This window comes from Pezoporus wallicus, unplaced genomic scaffold (genome assembly GCF_028554395.1).
Source record: "Pezoporus wallicus isolate ANWC-B61680 ecotype Strahan unplaced genomic scaffold, APGP_CSIRO_Pwel_v1 contig_8797, whole genome shotgun sequence".
NCBI classification, from domain to species: domain Eukaryota; kingdom Metazoa; phylum Chordata; class Aves; order Psittaciformes; family Psittacidae; genus Pezoporus; species Pezoporus wallicus.
Genome location: NW_026641918.1, coordinates 1,063,448 through 1,082,075, shown reverse-complemented (window position 1 = coordinate 1,082,075; position 18,628 = coordinate 1,063,448). Strand labels below are relative to the sequence as shown.

Here is an 18,628-nt window from a genome sequence, read left to right as displayed (position 1 = left end):
CCTTTTTACCGGCCAATGGCAGTAGCGCGGGGGCGGTCCTTCAGCCCGCTTGCCCAATCGGAAGGGGCCATCGAGCTGAGCGAGAGCTGTGCCGCCCAATGGTGTCGCCGCGTAGGGCGGCCTCAGCGGACGGGTCCGCCTCAGCTCCGGCGGTTTGAAGCGCGGCGGCTGTTGCTGCCGGTAACGGTCGCGAAGGGAGCACGGGAGCGGCCGGGCCCTCACAGGTACCGCGGGGAGGGGGGGGGCGGGCTGGGGTCGCCTCGGTGTTGTGAGGGGGCTGAGGCACCACCATTGCCCCCGGGGGGCACAGCCGCGTTCCTTGGCGTTCCACAGAACCATTAGGCTTGAAGAACCCCGTGGAGATCACCCAGCCCAAGGCCAGGCAGAGCAGGTCACACAAGAACGGGTCCTTGGTGGGATTTGGATGTCTCTATAGAGACTTCACACCCGGCCTGGGCAGCCTGTTCAGTGCTCTCACACCCTCAACGGGAAGAAGTGCTTCCTCACGTTGAGGTGAAACTTGGTTTTAGTTTATGGCCGTTGCTCCTTGTCCTGTCACTGGGCACCACTGGAAACAGTCTGGCACCATCCTGCTGGCACCCACCTTGGAGCTCTTGATCTGCATTCATGAGATCCCCTCTCAGGCTGCTCTTCTCCAGGAGCTCCTGCAATCTCTCCTCATCAGAGAGATGCTCCAGACCCCTGAGCATCCCTGTGGCCTCCACTGGAGCCTCTCCAGCAGCTCCTTGTCTTTCTTGCACTGAGGAGCCCAGAACCAGACACACACAAATGTGGCTTTACTTGATATTTATAAAAATAGCACTAGAAAATGGCATATTTTTACCAATTGTATGAAAAGGCAAAGGGTTGAGATGCTCTCTTGCTGAGGTGACCCGTCACCATCACTCCATATCCACGCAGACCCGCTTGGGAGGCTGCTCTTGGACATCCCTGCTGTGGCTCCTCTTGCTCTCAGGGGGCTGCTGGTCCCTGTCACACTCCAGCTCCAGCCCGAGGGGGGACTGGATGCGGCCCCTCTGCACAAAGTGCTGGATACGGGCCTCCAGCCCCTCGCACTTGGGACGGGACAGCAAAGGCCTGTACGTGCGGGCTCGGACACCTTCCACAAAGCCACTGGCCTGGCGGCAGAGAGGGGGCTGCCGGGCTGCCCAGAGGATGGTGCTGCTGCTCTCCTCACCTGTGATGCAATGAAAACAACACCCGTGGTTTGAACAATCTACTTAATTCACTCCTCTCTCCTTCTTCAAAACCCATCCCTCTGTAATTCCATGATATTCATAGAATCATGGAATGGTTTGTGTTGGAAGGGACCTTAAAGATCATCCAGCTCCAACCCCCTGCCACAGGCAGGGACACCTTCCACTAGAACAGCTTGCTCCAAGCCCCTGTGTCCAACCTGGCCTTGAGCACTGCCAGGGATGGGGCAGCCACAGCTTCTCTGGGCACCCTGTGCCAGCACCTCAGCACCCTCACAGGGAAGAGCTTCTGCCTAAGAGCTCATCTCAGTCTCCCCTCTGGCAGGTTAAAGCCATTCCCCTTGGCCTGTCCCTACAGGCCCTTATCCAAGGCCTCTCTCCAGGTTTCCTGCAGCCCCTTTAGGCACTGGAGCTGCTCTAAGGTTTCCCCTTAAGAAGCTCTCTCAGCCTGGCTCCAGAGCAGAGCTGCTCCAGCCCTCACAGCATCTCCATGGCCTCCTCTGGCCTTGCTCCAACAGTTCCACGTCCCTCTTGTGCTGCTGCCCCAGAGCTGGATCAGGACTGCAGGAGGGGTCTCCCCAGAGCGCAGCAGAGGGGCAGCATCCCCTCCCTGAGCTGCTCATGTGCTGGGGATGCAGCCCAGCAGGTGGGGCATTCTGGACTCAAACTACCACTGAAGCTGCGTCATGGGGAGCTTCTCATCCACCAACACCCAAAAGTGCTTCTCAGGGCTGCTCTGAACCACTTCTCCATCAAAACTGTGCCTGGGATTGCCCTGACCCAGATATTGCCACGAACCCACCCCTTACCTTTGCCTGTAGCCACGGGAGCAGCATCTAACCCCTGCAACATGCTGCGCAGCACTTGGGTTTTGACGGCATGGCTGGCCCAGAGCTGCTGCAGGTGTGTGACATTGAACTCCTGTACCTCCTGGTCGTAGAGCCACTGAATGTTCTCAAACTCACAGTCATACAGGACGAGAGGGAACTCTACTGCCATGCTGGGGAAGAGGAGGGAAGTGTTAGCTGTCACTGTCTGGAGGGATCTGTGACAGAAAAGGCTCACACAACACCCTGCCCTCTGCCAAAAGCAGCCATGTCTTTTACAGAACTCCCTTTGCCTTTAGAAACTGAATTAGCTTTTAGCAAATACTGTGGACTAAAGCCATAAAGTTTGTCTGAGAGCAACAAAACTGAGATCCTTATGGATACCTCCCGGAGAGGCCGCTGGCAGCTTGCTTCCATATTGTGAGAGACTGCTTTGCAGGCTGGCAGAGAATTGCCTTGCCAGCAGCACTTCACACACAGCCATCGCCTCAAGAAGCAGCCCAGCAAGTTTTCCCAAGCTTCCCATACCTGTACTGTGGCTTTTGAGGGTTCTTCTCCACATCCAGCAGCTCGTCAATGACCTCTGGGCTCTCCATCCCCTGGCCGATGAGGAAGAGGACGGCCATCATGCAGCGCACTTGGTGATAGAGGAATGCTTGGCCTGTCACCTCAAACTGACACAGATGGAAGGGATCCTGCGGGCCTGTTCCTCCTCCTCCTTCAACCCATGTCACTCCAGCACTCAGGATCGTCCTCTGGAAGTTCACCACCCCGTTGGCAACATCCATTTTGCAGAGATTACGGAAGTCATGCGTCCCCACATACCTCTGGGCCGCGGCGTGCATGAGCCCCACGTCCAGGTTGGCGCAGGGGAAGAAGTACCGGTAGGTCCTCTTGAGGCAGCTGAACCTGGCACTGAATTCAGGCTCCACGGGGGCCCAGGCCAGCACCCTGATGTCAGGTGGGAGCACCCTGTTCAGAATATGGGTGTAGCGGAGCTCCTCCTCACTTTTCCCTTCCGAGGCACCCCTGTGGCCATTGAGCTTCTGCCCCTCCAGCAGGTTGGAGCGGAGATCGAGGGAGATCACCTGCAAAACGAGGAATGCCAGGATGAAATGGCAGATGGGTGTATTCTGGGGAGCCAAGTCTTCCTACACCACTGTGAAATAAATTCAGGATCTCCTCCAGAGGAAGGTGTCTCAAATGGGGCCATCTCCCCACTCCTTCCTGCGGGAAGAGCTGCCTCTGCTCAGGTTCTCAGCAGATGCTACAGATTCCTTTAATAACACAGAAACTTGCAGGCTGCCTACGTAGCTCAAATCTGCTTCAACTTTAGGCCCTGGTTTTTGGATATAATGTGCTTTTTTATTATTTCACTTATTTTTTTTTTTTTGTCTGGAGGTGATGGTTTAAGGCAGTAACAGCCTGGCTGCCTGGGAAACCTGCTGTGGGAGCAAGTTAATGAACACTGCAGGTGCTTGCATGCTTCAAACAGCACAAGGAAAGCCGGCCCCTGCCCTATTCCATGTGGCTCATCCCATGAAGGAGAGCAGACAGCCCATCTGAAGCAAAAGCTGAGCTGGCTCCAATTCCCAAGCCAGGAGGGAAGGAGAGACTGGCCTGGCGGCGAAGCCATCGCTTCACTCCCTCCCTCTCCCACGCTCCCTTCCGCTCCAGCTACCCCCAGACCCTTCTGCGCAGGAATTGGGCTGCCTGGCTCCACAGGAAGAGATCCAATTCTTGGATTCAATTTCATTTTTTGTTAGGGTGAGCCAGTTAAATCAGCTGCCAGGGCTCTGCAAGGAAGGGGCATCTTCTCTTTCTTGGCTGTTGGGAAGCTGCAGCCTGAAAACCATGTTTCATCCTCTTAAAACAGCCCCCTGGAAAAAATAATGCTAATAAACATTCTGAGGGTCAAAAATCACCATCCTGTATGCAGGAAGCCAGCACCAGGCTCACTTTTAAAGCTTCTGGCTTTAAAGAAAAATAAATCCAACCCATGTCTTGGCTCAGAAGACATTAATCCCACAGGAGCCCAGAAACCCAGGAAGAGCTCCAGCAGGGGGGGATACTGACCTGTCCAAACGCACTGACTCCTTTGTCCGTCCGCCCGCAGCGGTGGTAGTTGGATGTCTGCCTGTCATCTACCAGCCGTGTCTTCTTCAAGGCTTCAAAGAGCTTCTCCTCGATGGTGTTGGTGGTGTTCTCCTGGCTGGCAAAGCCCTGGTAGCCCCAGCCCAGGTAGGAGATCTTCAGTGCCACGTGTCTGCGGCCATAGGCTCCGAAATCAAACGGCCGTTGTTGGCGTTTCTTGCTCTTCCCTGGGGCTGATGGAGCCTCTTGTTTCCCAGCGCCCTCCTCATCCTCTCGCAGCTTCTCCCGCAGCCTCCTCACCTCCTCTTCCAGCTCCTGCACCCTTCTCAAGAGTTGATCCTGATCAGCAGCCGTGCTGCCCTCAGCCATAGTCCTGGAGCCTTCGGTAGCTGCTGAGGACTCCTCGGGTTCTGCAAAGAAGGAAATCACATTTTTATGTGGCTTTATCACATCTGTAACTTTGCTCTATGAAATAATCATTGCCCACGGAATTTATTGTTTTAACCTCTGTTCTGTGGGATCCAGCATTCCCAGCTGGCTTTGTGCTATCCACACCATGGTGGAGCCTTTTCCATTCCCCAGCACGCTGAGCCAGCACCACCACACCAGACAGCTCGCTAACACCTGCCACTCATCTCACCACACCATCTGCTCCAGCATTTCATAACAGCACGCTTCAAACTGGAGTTTTCCTTCTCTCTTTTCCAAACCAGTCATCCTAAACCTGTGTCACGACTGGAATCTGTCTCCAGATCCCTTTTCAGCACAGCTCCTGAGGAATACCATAATCACACTCAGCCTTTGGGCTGCAATGAGCCTTTTCTTCTGTGGGAGTAAAATCCTCTTGGCCGTCCCTGGATTAAATCATGACTCAATTCCATGTTTTTAAGAGCAGGTACAAGGGGAAAATCTATTAGACAGCAAACTGAATCCACCCTGTGCTTGTCCATCATCCTGTTAGTACCTTATATATCACTGAATTAATTTCAGTGCTATTTCCAAGCTGGAATTTGGGGGTTTCCTTGTGGATGTGAGGGGTTTATATCTGCACTGCTGTAGGTGAAGAGCCTTCTGCTCGCAGCAGGATATTCAGCAGCTGAGTGTCAGAGCCCACTTTATGTCTTCAGCTCCAAGTGCTGCAAGGAATTAACTCTGGTTTACTGTTTCTTTGCAGAATCCACCCAATCTGGTGAAAATCATGGATAAAATGGGAGCAGACAGGTATGAATGGACCACTCTGGATGCTGAGGAGCCGCCAGCTGCAGTGCGGTACCCCCAGCGTGGAGGCAGCAAGCTGTGGGCACACCCCCACCACGATCCCTATGTCGATGCCTCCCTCACTTTGGGAACACAGCCAGGCTCTCCTCGATGTTCACAGGAGCAGAGAGGAGGCAGGAGGCTGGTCATGAAAAGGAAGGTGCTGAGGCGCAGACCTGATGGCGGAGTGGAGGTGTCTGATGAGTCAGTGCCCGGCGAGCCCGAGAGCGATCCCGGGGTTTGGAGCCCCAGGCAGGAATTGTCTGAGCCAGACGACAGCATCTCTGAGGGGGAGATTGAGACCAGCAGCAGCTCCCATGATGAATCTCTGTGCCAGTGGCTCCCTCTGGACAGCTCCCCCTCTCTCCTTGGGGATTTCGGGAGCAGGAGCTCTCCTGTTTCTCAGTACTCAGCAGGACAACCCAAATCCTTCATCCCACCACGGCTAGAGCTGCTGGGACGGAATAGGGGGAAAACCGACCGAGTGGCCAAATACTTTGAGTATAAACGAGAATGGGAGAAGTTCCGGATCCCGGGAGAGGATCAGCGGCAGGAACTGCGCTGGAGCATCCGGGAGCAGATGCTCTGCAAGGCCGAGCTTCCCGGGAAGCCACGACACCTCTATGTCCCCAACACCTACACGGTGCCCACTGAGAAGAAGAGAGCTGCCCTGCGCTGGGAAGTGCGCTGGGACCTGGCCAACGGCCTCATTCCCAGGAAAGCCACCTCCACCTAGGCCCGCTCCATATAGATACCTCTGAACCACAACACATTGAATGCATTTTTCCCCTCAAAATCCTTGATAATTTGGTAAATCTCCCTTTTTTTACGCATTTCTAGAGGGTTAAATCCTGGTATTAAAACTTCACCTGGCGCAGAGGGAAAAGCTTCCTCCTGAGTTCAGGTTCGGGGCATTAGGAATCAGGATGTAAGGATCTTTGGGATTTGAGTGCTCCTGGGTTCTTATGTGAGGTTTTATTTATGGCAATATCTCTAATAAAGTGTGTGGAAAGATTCCTTATTGTCCTGTGGGTTAATTAGAGATGCTTCCTCACCCCCTCAGCCTGTACCTGTTACTCCAGGCTCATCTTTGTGTCTCACTTAGCCCCACTTTACCTTGTTTCTAAAACACATTTTAGGGGGAATTAAACCCAACATGATCCTCATGATTTTCCTGGTTTCCCCCCCATATTTCCAGAAGTTTGGTGATTTGTGCAGTAGAGGTCCCCAAAACCTCAGGGGAACGGCTGGAGGAGGGCATGGGATTTGAAGCAGGTGACAATGGGAGCCCCATGTCGGGTCCCTAAAACCTGCTCTGGGGTGGGGGATGAAGAACACCCTGCTGTCACCCCACACTGAGGAGTTCTGGCACCCCATGCTCCAGTGCCCTGTGGAACCCCCTGATGGAGGGATGTCTATGCCCAGCACCCAGGGACCCCTTAAAGCCCTATGGGGGACACTGCGACCACCCTACAGGGTCCCTGCTCCTTTGGTACCCCAGGCACCCACCCAAAACCTCATGAGGAACAGCAACACCACTCCACAAGGCCCCTGCTCCTCCAGCACCCTAAGAACATCCCAAAACCCTGTGGGGCGCAGTGCTGGCACCCCATGTGGTCCCTGTCCCCCACCCTATGGGGTTCCTGCTCCTCCAGCCCCCCAGGGAATCCCCCCCAAAATCCCGTGGACAGTGCTACCACCCTACATTGTCCCTGCTCCTCCAGCACCCCAGGGATCCCCAGAAAACCCCTGTGGGAGCAGTGCTGGCACCCTATAGGGTCCTTGTCCCCAGCACCCCAGGGACCCCTGCAACACCTTGCGGGGAACAGTGCCACCACCTTACGGGGTCCCTGTCCCCAGTGCCCCATTTCCACCCCCTCCATGGGTCAGTCTGTGCCCCCCCATCACCCCAGGGACCTCCTGATGCCCTGCTAGGTCCCTGCTCCTCTCGCCCCGAACCCCATCCGCTCGGGGCCCACGTCCCCGGTCCTACCTGCGGTGCCGGTGCCCCGGAAGCGCCTGCCCCGTCCGGTTCCTCCCGCGCTCCTCCCGCCCGCCAGGGGGCGCGTCTCCCCGCGTCGGTGCCTCAGGAGCGGTGCCGGGCGGGCGCCATGGCGGAGGCTGGGGACAGCGGCGGCTGCGAGGCCGGGCTGGGCCGCGCCGGTCCCGCGGGGCTGCTGCCGCTTCCCTGCGTCTTCCCGCCGGGATCCACCGCCACTTCCCGGCGCCTCCCCGCGCCCTGCACCCCGCAGCGCTGCCGGGACCCCTTCCTGCGGCGCCGCGGTGAGCGCTGGCCCCGGACCCGGCCCCGCCTCGGGGAGGGCCCGGCCGGCACGCCCGCCTCAACCCCGCTTCTCCTCCCACAGCTGGACGAGGCGACGAGGAGGAGGATGAAGAGAAGGATGAAGAGGAGGAGAGAGGTAAATGTCTGCAGCGGGGGGCAGAGACCGCCACCTCAGCGGTGTCGGGGTCCCCTTTTGCTGAGGGGGACAGCCCGAGCCCTGTGTGGCAGGGAACGGGACAAGCTCGGTGTTAACAGTCGTGATTTGGGATCCTGGAGCCTTGCATGGGGTGGTTGTGGCCCAAATGCAGGACCCGGCGCTTTGCCTTGTTGAACCTCATCCCATCGGTAACAGCCAATCCATCCAGCCTGTCCGGCTCCCTCTGCAGAGGCTCCTGCCCTCCAGCACATCAATGCTCCCAGCCAACTTGGTGTCATCTGCAGACGTATTGAGGGTGCTCTCCATCCCCTCATCAGTCAGTGATAACTCTAAACAACACTGGCCCTTTTAATGAACTCCTGCCTTTTCCAGTGTTGCCAGCCGAAACCTCGCTGCTGAACAAGCTGATCCGCACATCCCTGGTGGAGTCCTGCCACAACGTAGAGATCCTGCAGCGGGACCCCAGCTCCCCACTCTACTCCATCAAAAGCTTCGAGGAGCTGCCCCTGTGAGTGTGTGTGTGTGTCCCAGCAGAGTCACCAGCACTCCCCAAACTGACCGTTTCTGATGGGTTTTCTGATGTTTTCACAGGAAAAAGGAGCTTTTGCAGGGTATTTACATGATGGGCTTCAACAGACCATCCAAAATCCAGGAGACAGCTCTGCCGATGATGCTGGCGTACCCGTGAGTAGCAATGCCCTGTGGTGAACCCCATCTCCCTCGAGGCACCCCAACCCTCGCGCTCCTCTAAGCCATCTTTGCCTTGCAGGCCCCAAAATCTGATTGCCCAGAGCCAGTCAGGGACAGGGAAAACAGCAGCTTTTGTCTTGGCCATGCTGAGCAGAGTTAATGCCACCGAGAAATACCCGCAGGTAACGTAGGGAAAGGGAAAGCTGATGCAGGAGGGTTTGCCCAAGCCCTGAAATGCTGCCTGGGGGTAGATCCCAGGGGTTTGTCCCTGCTTCCATGTGATTTTATCCGCTGGAAGGGGATGATGAACCCACAGGTACCATTGCAGCAGCAGGTAGGACAGAAGGTGTGGTGCCTGCTGAAAGGAGGCACTTCTTGCCAGGCATTAGATAGCCTGGAATTTAAATTTGGAAAAGCAAATGGAGAAGCTTCTGGGTTTCTGGTGGTTTAAACACTCCCGTGATCCCTGATCACTCCCCTGCGTGCAGAACCTGCTGTGCCAGCAGGTTGCTGCCATTTGGGACCACTCATCTCCAGTGTACGGGGTGATTTAAGCTGTTGCTTTAAAGCTGGGCATGGAAATGAGCTGCACCACCTTTCAGGAGACCAGAATATCCCCCTGAACGAGTTACAGTGATTCCTTTCTGTCTGTGTCCCTGTGGCAGGGCCATGTTCCCAGCTCCCTGACCTCAGATCTGATCAACTCCCAATCCCCCTGCACTTTCAAGGGTTGCAGTGTGGGATTTTCCTGTTTGCCCCTCGTGTCTGCCCGTTGTATCCCATCCTGGGAGTATCCTTGGCTTTTAAGCAAAGTATTTCTAGTCTGAGAGCTCTTTGTTTCCCCCCAAGTGCCTCTGCTTGGCTCCCACCTACGAGCTGGCGCTGCAGATCGGGTGCGTGATCGAGGGCATCGGGCGGTTTTGTGCTGACATCAGGGTGGCGTACGCGGTCCGGGGGAACCGAGGTGAGTCCTGCCTGGAGCCACCGGCACCATAGGAGCGTTGGGACCCCCTCCTGGAGCTCCGAGATAGCTGAAAGAGAGACATGGTGTCATTTCCTCTCTGGCAGTCCTGCAGGGCACTGTGCTAAAGGAGCAGATCATCATCGGGACACCGGGAACGATGCTGGATTGGTGTTTCAAACAGAAGGTTGTGGACCTGAAGAAGATCACCCTCTTCGTGCTGGATGAAGCTGACATTATGATCGACACGCAGGGCCTGTCCAGTCAGAGCATCCGCATCCAGAGGTGGGTGTTCCTGATGGATTTAACCCTCTTTAAGGGAAGTGAGGGAGAATTCATCTCCCAGGGTGAGCTGAAGCAGCAACAGAAGAGTGTCCCTGTGATGCGGAGGGGGTTTGCTGCTATGAGATTGGTGTTTGTGTGTGTGCTTTGCTTAGTCCAGGGATGTGGCTCTGTAAATCCATGTCCATTGGACAGCCAGCAAGACTTTTGTCACAATTCCCTTTGCTTTGAGCCTTTACAGCAGCACAAAATCACCTTAAATTGCCTTTTCCCCTCCTTCTAATGAGTCCATCCAGGTGTCAGGATGACAAGTCCTTCTCCTTCTCCCCAGGGTTCTCCCCAAGAGCTGCCAGATGCTGCTGTTCTCGGCCACCTTCAAGTCAACCGTGCGGGAGTTTGCTGAGAAAATCGTCTCCAACCCCATCATGATAACGCTGCGGGAGGACGAGCTCACCCTCAGCAACATCCGGCAGTACTTCTTTGTGTGCAGGAGCAGGGAGGAGAAGTACGAAGCTCTCTGCAACATCTATGGCAGCATCACCATCGGACAGGCCATGATCTTCTGCCAGGTAAAGCCCCTTGGAGCACGGGGAGGTCCATGTGTGACATGGAAACGCACTACATGTCCCTGCCCTCAAAGTGTGTCCTGACAGAGGCTTTGAGCTTGTCCACATGTTTTTTTTGAGGTGTTGGGAAGCACAAGGCGCTCCCTGGAAGGAGCAGGGGACTTGGGATAGGGGAATATCGGTGGAATGTCTTCTGGGAGTGATGGGATGCTGGCAAAGCCACAGCAGCACCTCATCCTGCGTCATCGTGCCTCTCCCAGACACGGAGGAGTGCCGACTGGCTGGCAGTGGCCATGACCCACGATGGACACCAGGTTGCCATCCTGACAGCAGAGCTGACGGTTGCCCATCGTGCCAACGTCATCCAGCGCTTCCGCAGCGGGAAGGAGAAGGTCCTCATTGCCACTAATGTCTGTGCCAGAGGTACACCAAATCCCAGCGCCCTTCACCTCACCTCTGGTTCTTCATTCCACAGGGTGAGGTGATCCCTCCCTCTGTCTCCCTCTTCCAGGCATCGATGTGCAGCAGGTCACCATTGTGGTGAACTTCAGCCTCCCCACCAACCTGCAGGGAGAGCCTGACTTCGAGACCTACCTCCACCGCATCGGGCGCACGGGGCGCTTCGGGAAGAGCGGCATCGCCTTCAGCATGGTGGAGAGCCAGGACGTGGCACTCGTGGAGATGATAGAGAAGCATTTCCGTGAGTATCCGTCCATATCCACCTCTCCTGGGGTGGTTTGGGGATTGGGATCCCCCCTCCAGCCTGTTTCCCAGCTCACATGGACCTTGCTGGGCTGCCCCTTTAGCCCATCACTCTTCTAGGGTTGGGATTTTTCCTCCCTTGCAGCAACATTTCCAGACAACCAGCCAAGGAAGTTGTGTGTGTGACTTGAGAGGGATATTTCACATACCCAGGATGCCTCACATCGCTTCTTTTTCCTCCTTCAGGCATTTTATCTGCCCTTACCTGGCAAAACCGCATCCCAGGGATGTGGTGTCCATGCTGCAGTATTGAAGCTGGCAGCTGAAATGGTGCCTGAGTGTTTCCTGAGTGGAAGTAGATTCCACTTGGGAATATCAAGGGGGTTTATCATGGCATGTGCAAAATCCTGTGGCTGCACTGGTGGCTTTTCAAGTCCTGGTGTGTTTTCCCTGTGATTTTTAGGGAAAAGCAGGTTATCAAAACCTTTCGGTGTGTGGAAAACCACGTCCCTTCCTCAGTGCTGCCCAGCTGTCCCGGTAGCTTGTCCTTTAAATCCAAACCCCGAAGGAGCCCGTGGCAGAGCCTGGCAGGGCACACGTGAGCCAGATACTCCGGCAAAGGCTTTTCCAAGCAGCAGAAGCTCTGGATAACTGCAGCTGGAATACTGAGGAGGCCTAGTCCAACCATGGAATTGGCCAGAGGAGCCCAGCAGGGGATGAAAATCCAAGTGGATGAGCTCCTGCCTGCATTTTTGACGTCGTGACTTGAGGCTGGGGCTGCCAAACAAGGACAACGACCCTCTTCCCATCCAGCATCGCCTCGGAGGTGGGAGCAGAGCCTCAAACCTCACCTGAGCTGCTGCCTTTTGCTTGGGCTGCCTCTTGCTTCTGCAGCAGCCACCCTTGATCTGCACCATGGAATTCCCAGCGGCGGGAGCTTCCCAGCCCGCGGTGCATGCAGGCAGTGTGAACGCCAGCTCCTGCCCTCGCTGGGCCCCGTTTTCCCAAGCTCTGACACATTTTGTTTCTGTTTTCCCTTCCTATAGAGACCAAGATCAAGCAGCTGGACCCGGGCGACATGGATGAGATCGAGAAGCTGGAAAACTGAGTGAGGAAAACTCGCCAGATCCTAGTTTTGGTTCCGAACAAGGCTAAGTTGCTGGGAAAACAGTTCCCCAGTTCTCTTGGAACTCCCTGAAGCTGTTTGATTTTGTTGTGATGCTTGAGAAGACAGTGCAGTTACAGCCAGTGTTGTCCTTGGTTTTGTTCCTTGGTGTAGCTCTGAGGTTCTCACAGCTGGCACTTGGTGGATATGATCCCCTGAGGATCTCAGCACTGGATGATGCTCCTCAAAACTGGGTCTAGAGGGCAGGGAAGCGGCAAACTCCAGTTTTCCACTGGAAGCTGCGTTCTGCATCGGAGCAAGGGGGTTCCACCAAGGTGGGTGGTGTGGTTGACACAGTGGAGGGAAGGGATGGGATCCAGAAGGACCTGGGCAGGCTAGAGGGGTGGGAATGTGTGAACCTGATGATGCTCAACAAGGCAAAGTGCAAGGTCCTGTCCCTGTGCAGGATAATTCCCAGCACACCCACAGGCTGAGGGAGACTGGATTGAGCAGCCTGAGGAGAAGGACGTGGGGTGTTGGGTGAGGAGAAGCTCCCCATGACCCAGCTTCAGTGTGTGCTTGAGCCCAGAGCCCCCCATATGCTGGGTTGCACCCCCAGAGTGTGAGCAGCAGCTCAGAGAGGGGGTCCTGACCCTCTGCTGCTCTCTGGGGAGAATACCCCTTCAGTCCTGATCCAGCTCTGGGGCAACAGCACGAGAGGGCCGTTGAGCTGCTGGAGTGAGGCCAGAGGAGGCCATGGAGATGCTGCGAGGGCTGGAGCAGCTCTGCTCTGGAGCCAGGCTGAGAGAGCTGGGCTGGGTGAGCCTGGAGAAGAGAAGGCTCCTGAAGGGGAGACCTTAGAGCAGCTCCAGTGCCTAAAGGGGCTGCAGGAAACCTGGAGAGGGGCCTTGGACAAGGGCCTGTAGGGACAGGCCAAGGGGAATGGCTTTAACCTGCCAGAGGGGAGACTGAGATGAGCTCTTAGGCAGAAGCTCTTCCCTGTGAGGGTGCTGAGGTGCTGGCACAGGGTGCCCAGAGAAGCTGTGGCTGCCCCATCCCTGGCAGTGTTCAAGGCCAGGTTGGACACAGGGGCTTGGAAATGGACAAGCTTTAAGGTCCCTTCCAACACAAACCATCCATGATTCTCTTTGCTGGATGGCCGGGCCCAAAGCGTGGTGGTGAACGGAGTTAATTTCGGTTGGTGGCCAGTCACTCGTGGTGTTCTCCAGGGCTCAGCTGGGGTCGGTTCCAACCTGAACGATTTAATGGTTCTGTGAACCAGCCCAGAAGAAATTCCTTCAAGCCCAACACTTGCCCCTAGATGGCAGCAGGAATCTGCCGCCACCATCCCCGTTAAATCTAATTCCCAGGCCTCATCCCACACCAGCACCAGAATGTATATATGAATACCAACGTTAGGGATGGGGCGTAGCGGGTTCCTGTGTCTCCCAAAATCCTCCCGTGGGATGCTCCAGCCCTCCAGCATTGCATTACAGTGATGAATGTTTGATGGGCTGGGGCGCGCTGGACAGCAGGAGATGTAATATCAAACCCTGCTCACTGCCTGGCGCCGGCTTCCCCGGCTCCAAACCCCGTGGTTTTGATCAAGAAGGAGCGAAAAGCAGGTTTCCTTCTCCTTTATCCAATAACACATTAGGGAGATGGGGTAGGGATAAGTTTTCCCTGCAGGGGAAAGGGGCTTTGCTGCCATTCCTGCAGCGAGCGCTCCCGTCCTCAGCCTGAGATTGCAGCGGTAAGTCCCCCCCTGCCCGTGCCCAGGCTGGGTATCAATAATTAACAGTTAATCAGGGCTGGGCCTAATTACCCCTGAGTAACAGGAGAGGAGGTCGGGGTGGAGAGCGCAGCCCTGCTTCGGCATCGGACATGGCGCCATGGAGCGCCACCATGCACCATGGACGGGTCCCTGGATCCTGTGCTTGCTGCCGGCGTTGGTGGGGGGTGAGTAGCCAACCCCCCCCCCCCTCCCCAATCCCCCCCCAAATCCCTGTGGGGCAGAGCCAGGCTGACTCTGATGAGTGCATCCCAGGGCAGCCGCTGTCTGCGGGTGAGGCGGCCTACGAGGAGCAGATGGTGACGGGGGTGCGGGGCCGGGCGGTGGAGCTGAGCTGTGGGCCCCCAGCACGGGCACCGCCGGCCGTGGTCTTCTGGAGCTTCGTGGCGGGGGGCACGGGGCCACCGCGGGCCGTGGCCGTGGGCTCAGGCCGGGACGTGGTGCTGGCCCCTGGCACGGGCGCGCTGGGCCGGGTTTCGCTGCGCAATGGGACCCTGGAGCTGCGGGAGCTGCGAGCGGGCGCCCGTGGCCGCTTCCTGTGCCAGGGGCTGTTCCCGGAGCACGGCCGGCTCCGTGTGGGGTACGGCGCCGTCCTGCTGCGTGTCCTGGGTAAGGCACGGGGCTGCGGGTGCCGCGGGGCATGGCTGGGGTGATGGAGCACAAGCACGGTGCTTGGGGTGATGGAGCACACGGGCTAGTGGGGTCTGCCACTGCCAGCATAGAGCCCCACGTGCCAATATAGAGTCCCACTAGCCAGCACAGCACCCCACTGGCCAAGTACCCAACTAGCCAATGTAGCCCCCCACTAGCCATCCCCACCTCCTTGCCCTGGCCAACCCATCATTGGTCCAACCCGTAACTGCCCTCATTAGAACACAAATGGACACCCGGCCATGCCTATTCCCAGCACATCTCAATAGCCCATGGATGCTATCACCAGCCTCCCCAGTAGCCACTACTGCACCTCACCAGCCAATTCACCACCCGCAAGGCTCACCTCTGGGTGGGACAGGGGAGATGTGGGAGTGCAGGGGGGCCACTCACTGCTCCGTGTCCACAGTGCCCGTGTCCAAGCCCTTTGTACGGCCGACGGCGGCGGCGGCAGCAGAGGGGACTCCGGTGACCCTGATGTGTGCTGTGCGGGAGGGGACGGAGCCGCTCAGCTTCTCCTGGCAGCACCGGCAGCCACGGGGGGGGCCTCCTGTGTCCCCTGTGGGGCTGGGGGGCTCCGGGGCAGAGCTGAGCCTGGCACCCACCAACCGCAGCCATGCCGGGTGGTACATCTGCACCGCGCGCAACGAGGTCAACAACCGCACCAGCGAGCCTGTCTACCTGGACATCGTCTGTGAGTGGTGTGGCATGGCATGGGCATGACCATGGTGCACCCGTGGCATGTCCACGGCCATAAGCACCCTGCCACTGTGATGCCTCCGTGGCCACTGCGATATGGCCATGGCCAACAAGCATGCTGCCACCATGATGCATCCATGGCCACCCCGCCACCGAGATGTGCCCATGGCCACCATGCACCTTGCTACCATGGTACCTCCATGGCCACCACGCCAGCACAGTGTCCTATGCCCGCATAGTGCCCCATGGCCACCACACACCCCAGTGTGCTCACCTTCTCTCAGGATGTCCCATTGGTGTCTTGGGGTGGGCTGTGACCCTGCTCAAGCACCCGTGTCCCCACAGACGGCCCCGACGAGCCGGCCATCAGCGTGGAGCCCTTCAGCCCGGAGCAGGGCGGCTTCTCCGCAGGCGAGCGCGAGGACGTGGTGCTGAGCTGCCTGGCTCCATCCAACCCGCCCAGCCGCTACGTCTGGCTCCACAACGGCTCCCAGGTCCACGTTGGCCAGACCTACGTCCTTGCTGCCATCACCCGCACCCAGGCCGGCACCTACACCTGCCTGGCTGAGAACACCCATCTCCAAACCCGCACCCAGGCCACCATCGTTCTCACTGTTTACTGTAAGTAACTCCCAGAGGGGCGAGACGGACCAACGCGGCTTCCCTGGTGAGGATGTGGGTGCAAGGGGTGATGTGGGGCTGGAGGGACATGATGTGGCTCCCCCCAGCACCGGTGGTCTCCCGCAGATCCACCAGCCGGGAGCCCAAGCTGCTCTGCACTGGCCACCGGGGACGTGCAGGACGTGGCATTGCGGTGCCGTTGGCTGGGGGGGTTCCCCCCAGCACGGCTGCGCTGGGTGGGCCCCGAGGAGGAGGAAGAGCAGGGGGTGATGGGGAGCAGTTTTTCCATGGCCACCAGCATCCAGCCGGGGTCGGCCACCAGGAATGGCAGCTCCTTCTCCTGCCTGGCCTCGCACCCTGCCCTGCCGCAGGGGGCTGCCTGCGGGACCACCCTGTGTGAGTGCCCCCACAGATCCTTCCTGTCCCCCCCCCTCCCCGGCATCACAACGCCATGGTGAGCCCTGCGATAGTGGGACATGGCACACCAAGGCCATGCTGGGACCTCCTGCTCCACAATAGAGGTCCCACAGCCCAGAGCCCCCCAAGCTTTGGAGGGGGTCTCTTTTGGGGGGCACAGATCACAGTCCCCATCCCAACACCTCTTCCTCTTGCAGGGATCCCGGCTGGCGGCCCCTCCTGCACGGCAGCAGCCACCAAGGGGGATGAGTTCGTGATGCTGCGGTGCCAGTGGGAGGGGGGGACACCCCCCGTCACCCTGTGCTGGTGGGATGGCGCGGGACAGGCACTAGGTGACCCCACACCCGCCACCACCGTTGTGGTGCTGAGCACCAGCAGCAGGCTGGGGGGGCAGGATTACATCTGCGTGGCCACACACCCGCTACAGGCCACTGGCACCGAGTGCCGCCTGCGCCTTGGTAAGCCAAGATCCATCCCTGGGTGCCCCTGTCAGCAGCTGGGTGCCACATCCCTGCTGGTGCCATCCCATCTTACCACCGAGCAGAGGTCCCCGAGCTGGAGGTGGCAAGGAGCGAGGTGGTGGTGCTGGAGGGCGGTGCGGCACAGTTGGCATGCCGGCAACGCAGCACTGGCACCAACCTGGGTGCCAGTATGGCTTGGTATGACCCGAAGGAGCAGGAGGTGACAGCGGGGTTGGCCAAGTACCACTTGGAGCGCGGAGAAGCGTGGCTCAACCTCACCATCCACGATGTGGAGTGGCCGGGGGACAGCGGGATCTACCGCTGCACCGCAGCCAACGCCGTGGGCACCGCCAGCCTCCCCGTGCACCTCCGTGTGGAACGTGAGCCCTGGGACACAGTGGGTGGGTTTTGGGGGGGGGTTAACCCCGTTCTAAGGAGTGCTGTGTCCCCACAGGGTACCCGGCCCCCCCCAACGTCACCATCAGCAGGCTGCGGTACACGCGGGCGCGCACCGAGGTGCGGCTGGAGTGGCGGACACAGGGCTCCGGGAACCTCACCGGCTTCGTGGTGCAGCGGCGTCAAACCAAGAGACCCCCCCGGCGGGCGGCCGGGCCCTGGGAAACGGCCGCCGGTGACATCGAGCCCCACTCGCGCGACCGGCGCCTCGGGGGGCTGGACCCAGCTGTGGTCTATGCCTTCCGCATCCTGGCCGTCAACCACCGCACGGCCGGGCACCCCTCCGAGGTGCAGACGCCAGGTGAAGGGGGCTGGGGCGCTGCTCCGTGGGGCAGAGCAGGGTTGGAGATGGGCGATGGTTGCAGCCTGGTGGAGCTGAGGAGCAAAGTGCAAGCGGCCGTCAGTAGGTTTCAGAGTGAACAGGCTCAGGTGACCGCATCCATCGGCCTTCCCGGGCTGCTCCTGCCACACTCCCCCCTCTCCCTCTGCTCTCTTCCAGCTGAGCCTCCCTTTGAGGCCTACCCGGCAGTGACAGGGGCGGCGGTGGTGGGGATGCTGGTGGCCACTGCAGCATCGCTCCTGGCCGTGCACTGCATTGCCCGCCACCGGGACACGCTCCCATGTGAGTGCTGGGGGGGATCACGGGGACCGTGGCGCACACACCTCATGTCTGTCTGTCTGTCCCCAGGGCTGCACAACCTGCTCTTCCGCATGTGAGTGCCCAAACCCCATGGGGCTGCCCCATTGCTCCTGCACCCAGCGCCGTGAGACCCTTGCTTGTCCCCCACTCCAGGGCCGGGCCCGGTGACCAGGAGCCCGCAGGCACACCGGAGGATGCTGAAACAGCCACGGAGGATGGAGCAGCACCAGCAGACCCATCAGCCCTGGGTGCAGCAGCAGGTAACAGCACCTATGGGGTGAGCCAAAGGCTGAGCCACCTACTCTGGTGACCCAGCACCCACCTGGTGGCACTGGGGGCTCTCCCAGCACCTCCAGAGCCAGTCTCAACACCAGTGGATGGCAGTGATGATCCCCCGGTTAATGTCACCGTCACAGCAAGTCCATGAGCATTCCCTGCCCTGTTCCATCCCGGGAAGGGTGGATATGTTTCCCAAGCCTCAGCTCCTGTGACACTGCTGAAGTCAAACCCCAGCACAGCTGGAAAAATACCCCTGCACAGAACATTTGGGGGTCTTGGCAAAGGGGCTTTGCTGCTTTAGAGCATTTAAAAGGTGCTCGGGGACATGGATGATGGTTCCCTGGATGCAGTGGGATTGGAAGCGGGAGAACTGGGCACAAGCCCCTCCACTCAGCCTCCATCTTTCTAGAGCTAAAATAAATCCTTTCTTACCCACTTGAGGGGAAACACCCCAAGGGCTTGTGTTGGTA

At 58.4% G+C, this 18,628-nt stretch overlaps 4 protein-coding genes across 7 annotated transcripts; 3 read left to right on the top strand and 1 right to left on the bottom strand.

The window, feature by feature from the left end:
• The first annotated feature begins 137 nt into the window (after nt 1-137).
• On the top strand, nt 138-6,210 carry HYLS1 (HYLS1 centriolar and ciliogenesis associated). Of its 2 annotated transcripts, none has more exons than XM_057425995.1 (2): nt 138-224; nt 5,313-6,210. In XM_057425995.1, exon 2 carries the CDS (start codon nt 5,337-5,339, stop codon nt 6,129-6,131), a length of 795 nt encoding a protein of 264 aa, XP_057281978.1. In that variant the 5' UTR covers nt 138-224; nt 5,313-5,336; the 3' UTR covers nt 6,132-6,210. The 2 variants fall into 2 exon arrangements, with proteins under 2 accessions (XP_057281978.1, XP_057281979.1); XM_057425996.1 differs by lacking the exon at nt 138-224 and adding an exon at nt 5,015-5,033.
• PUS3 (pseudouridine synthase 3) lies at nt 796-7,446 on the bottom strand. The gene is made up of 5 exons (XM_057425993.1): nt 7,389-7,446; nt 4,121-4,548; nt 2,573-3,132; nt 2,027-2,217; nt 796-1,198 (listed from the first exon to the last, which is right to left on the bottom strand). The coding sequence occupies exons 2-5, from the start codon at nt 4,505-4,507 to the stop codon at nt 903-905; spliced, it is 1,434 nt and encodes a 477-aa protein (XP_057281976.1). The 5' UTR covers nt 4,508-4,548; nt 7,389-7,446; the 3' UTR covers nt 796-902.
• Nucleotides 7,447-7,506: 60 nt separating this feature from the next.
• DDX25 (DEAD-box helicase 25) lies at nt 7,507-12,285 on the top strand. 2 transcript variants are annotated; one of them, XM_057425972.1, is made up of 11 exons: nt 7,507-7,678; nt 7,762-7,815; nt 8,209-8,344; nt 8,428-8,520; nt 8,606-8,708; nt 9,376-9,490; nt 9,595-9,772; nt 10,101-10,338; nt 10,596-10,758; nt 10,847-11,035; nt 12,084-12,285. In XM_057425972.1, the coding sequence occupies exons 1-11, from the start codon at nt 7,507-7,509 to the stop codon at nt 12,143-12,145; spliced, it is 1,503 nt and encodes a 500-aa protein (XP_057281955.1). In that variant the 3' UTR covers nt 12,146-12,285. The 2 variants fall into 2 exon arrangements, with proteins under 2 accessions (XP_057281955.1, XP_057281954.1); XM_057425971.1 differs by lacking the exon at nt 12,084-12,285 and having other exon boundaries at nt 10,847-11,642.
• A 1,338-nt stretch (nt 12,286-13,623) lies between these two features.
• Nucleotides 13,624-18,535, top strand: VSIG10L2 (V-set and immunoglobulin domain containing 10 like 2). Of its 2 annotated transcripts, none has more exons than XR_008974473.1 (11): nt 13,624-14,101; nt 14,190-14,543; nt 14,995-15,279; nt 15,630-15,905; nt 16,032-16,301; nt 16,520-16,780; nt 16,867-17,163; nt 17,272-17,540; nt 17,739-17,861; nt 17,928-17,952; nt 18,033-18,116. XR_008974473.1 is itself a non-coding variant. In XM_057425959.1 (11 exons), exons 1-11 carry the CDS (start codon nt 14,035-14,037, stop codon nt 18,187-18,189), a joined length of 2,418 nt encoding a protein of 805 aa, XP_057281942.1. In that variant the 5' UTR covers nt 13,624-14,034; the 3' UTR covers nt 18,190-18,535. The 2 variants fall into 2 exon arrangements, 1 of the variants encoding a protein (XP_057281942.1); XM_057425959.1 differs by having other exon boundaries at nt 17,238-17,540; nt 18,033-18,535.
• The last annotated feature ends 93 nt before the right edge of the window (nt 18,536-18,628 follow it).

What these genes read in the sequence shown, in the direction of transcription:
- PUS3 (XM_057425993.1), bottom strand. Translation starts at nt 4,507, where the DNA reads ATGGCTGAGGGCAGCACGGCTGCTGATCAGGATCAACTCTTGAGAAGG. An exon ending in GAGTCAGTGCGTTTGGACAG is followed by an intron (nt 3,133 to 4,120) that starts GTCAGTATCCCC and finishes CTCGTTTTGCAG; the next exon opens with GTGATCTCCCTCGATCTCCG. An exon ending in CCTCAAAAGCCACAGTACAG is followed by an intron (nt 2,218 to 2,572) that starts GTATGGGAAGCT and finishes CCTCTTCCCCAG; the next exon opens with CATGGCAGTAGAGTTCCCTC.
- HYLS1 (XM_057425995.1), top strand. Translation starts at nt 5,337, where the DNA reads ATGGATAAAATGGGAGCAGACAGGTATGAATGGACCACTCTGGATGCT.
- DDX25 (XM_057425971.1), top strand. Translation starts at nt 7,507, where the DNA reads ATGGCGGAGGCTGGGGACAGCGGCGGCTGCGAGGCCGGGCTGGGCCGC. An exon ending in CCGATGATGCTGGCGTACCC is followed by an intron (nt 8,521 to 8,605) that starts GTGAGTAGCAAT and finishes TTTGCCTTGCAG; the next exon opens with GCCCCAAAATCTGATTGCCC. An exon ending in CGCGGTCCGGGGGAACCGAG is followed by an intron (nt 9,491 to 9,594) that starts GTGAGTCCTGCC and finishes CCTCTCTGGCAG; the next exon opens with TCCTGCAGGGCACTGTGCTA.
- VSIG10L2 (XM_057425959.1), top strand. Translation starts at nt 14,035, where the DNA reads ATGGAGCGCCACCATGCACCATGGACGGGTCCCTGGATCCTGTGCTTG. An exon ending in TGTCTACCTGGACATCGTCT is followed by an intron (nt 15,280 to 15,629) that starts GTGAGTGGTGTG and finishes GTGTCCCCACAG; the next exon opens with ACGGCCCCGACGAGCCGGCC. An exon ending in CCACCGGGACACGCTCCCAT is followed by an intron (nt 17,862 to 17,927) that starts GTGAGTGCTGGG and finishes GTCTGTCCCCAG; the next exon opens with GGCTGCACAACCTGCTCTTC.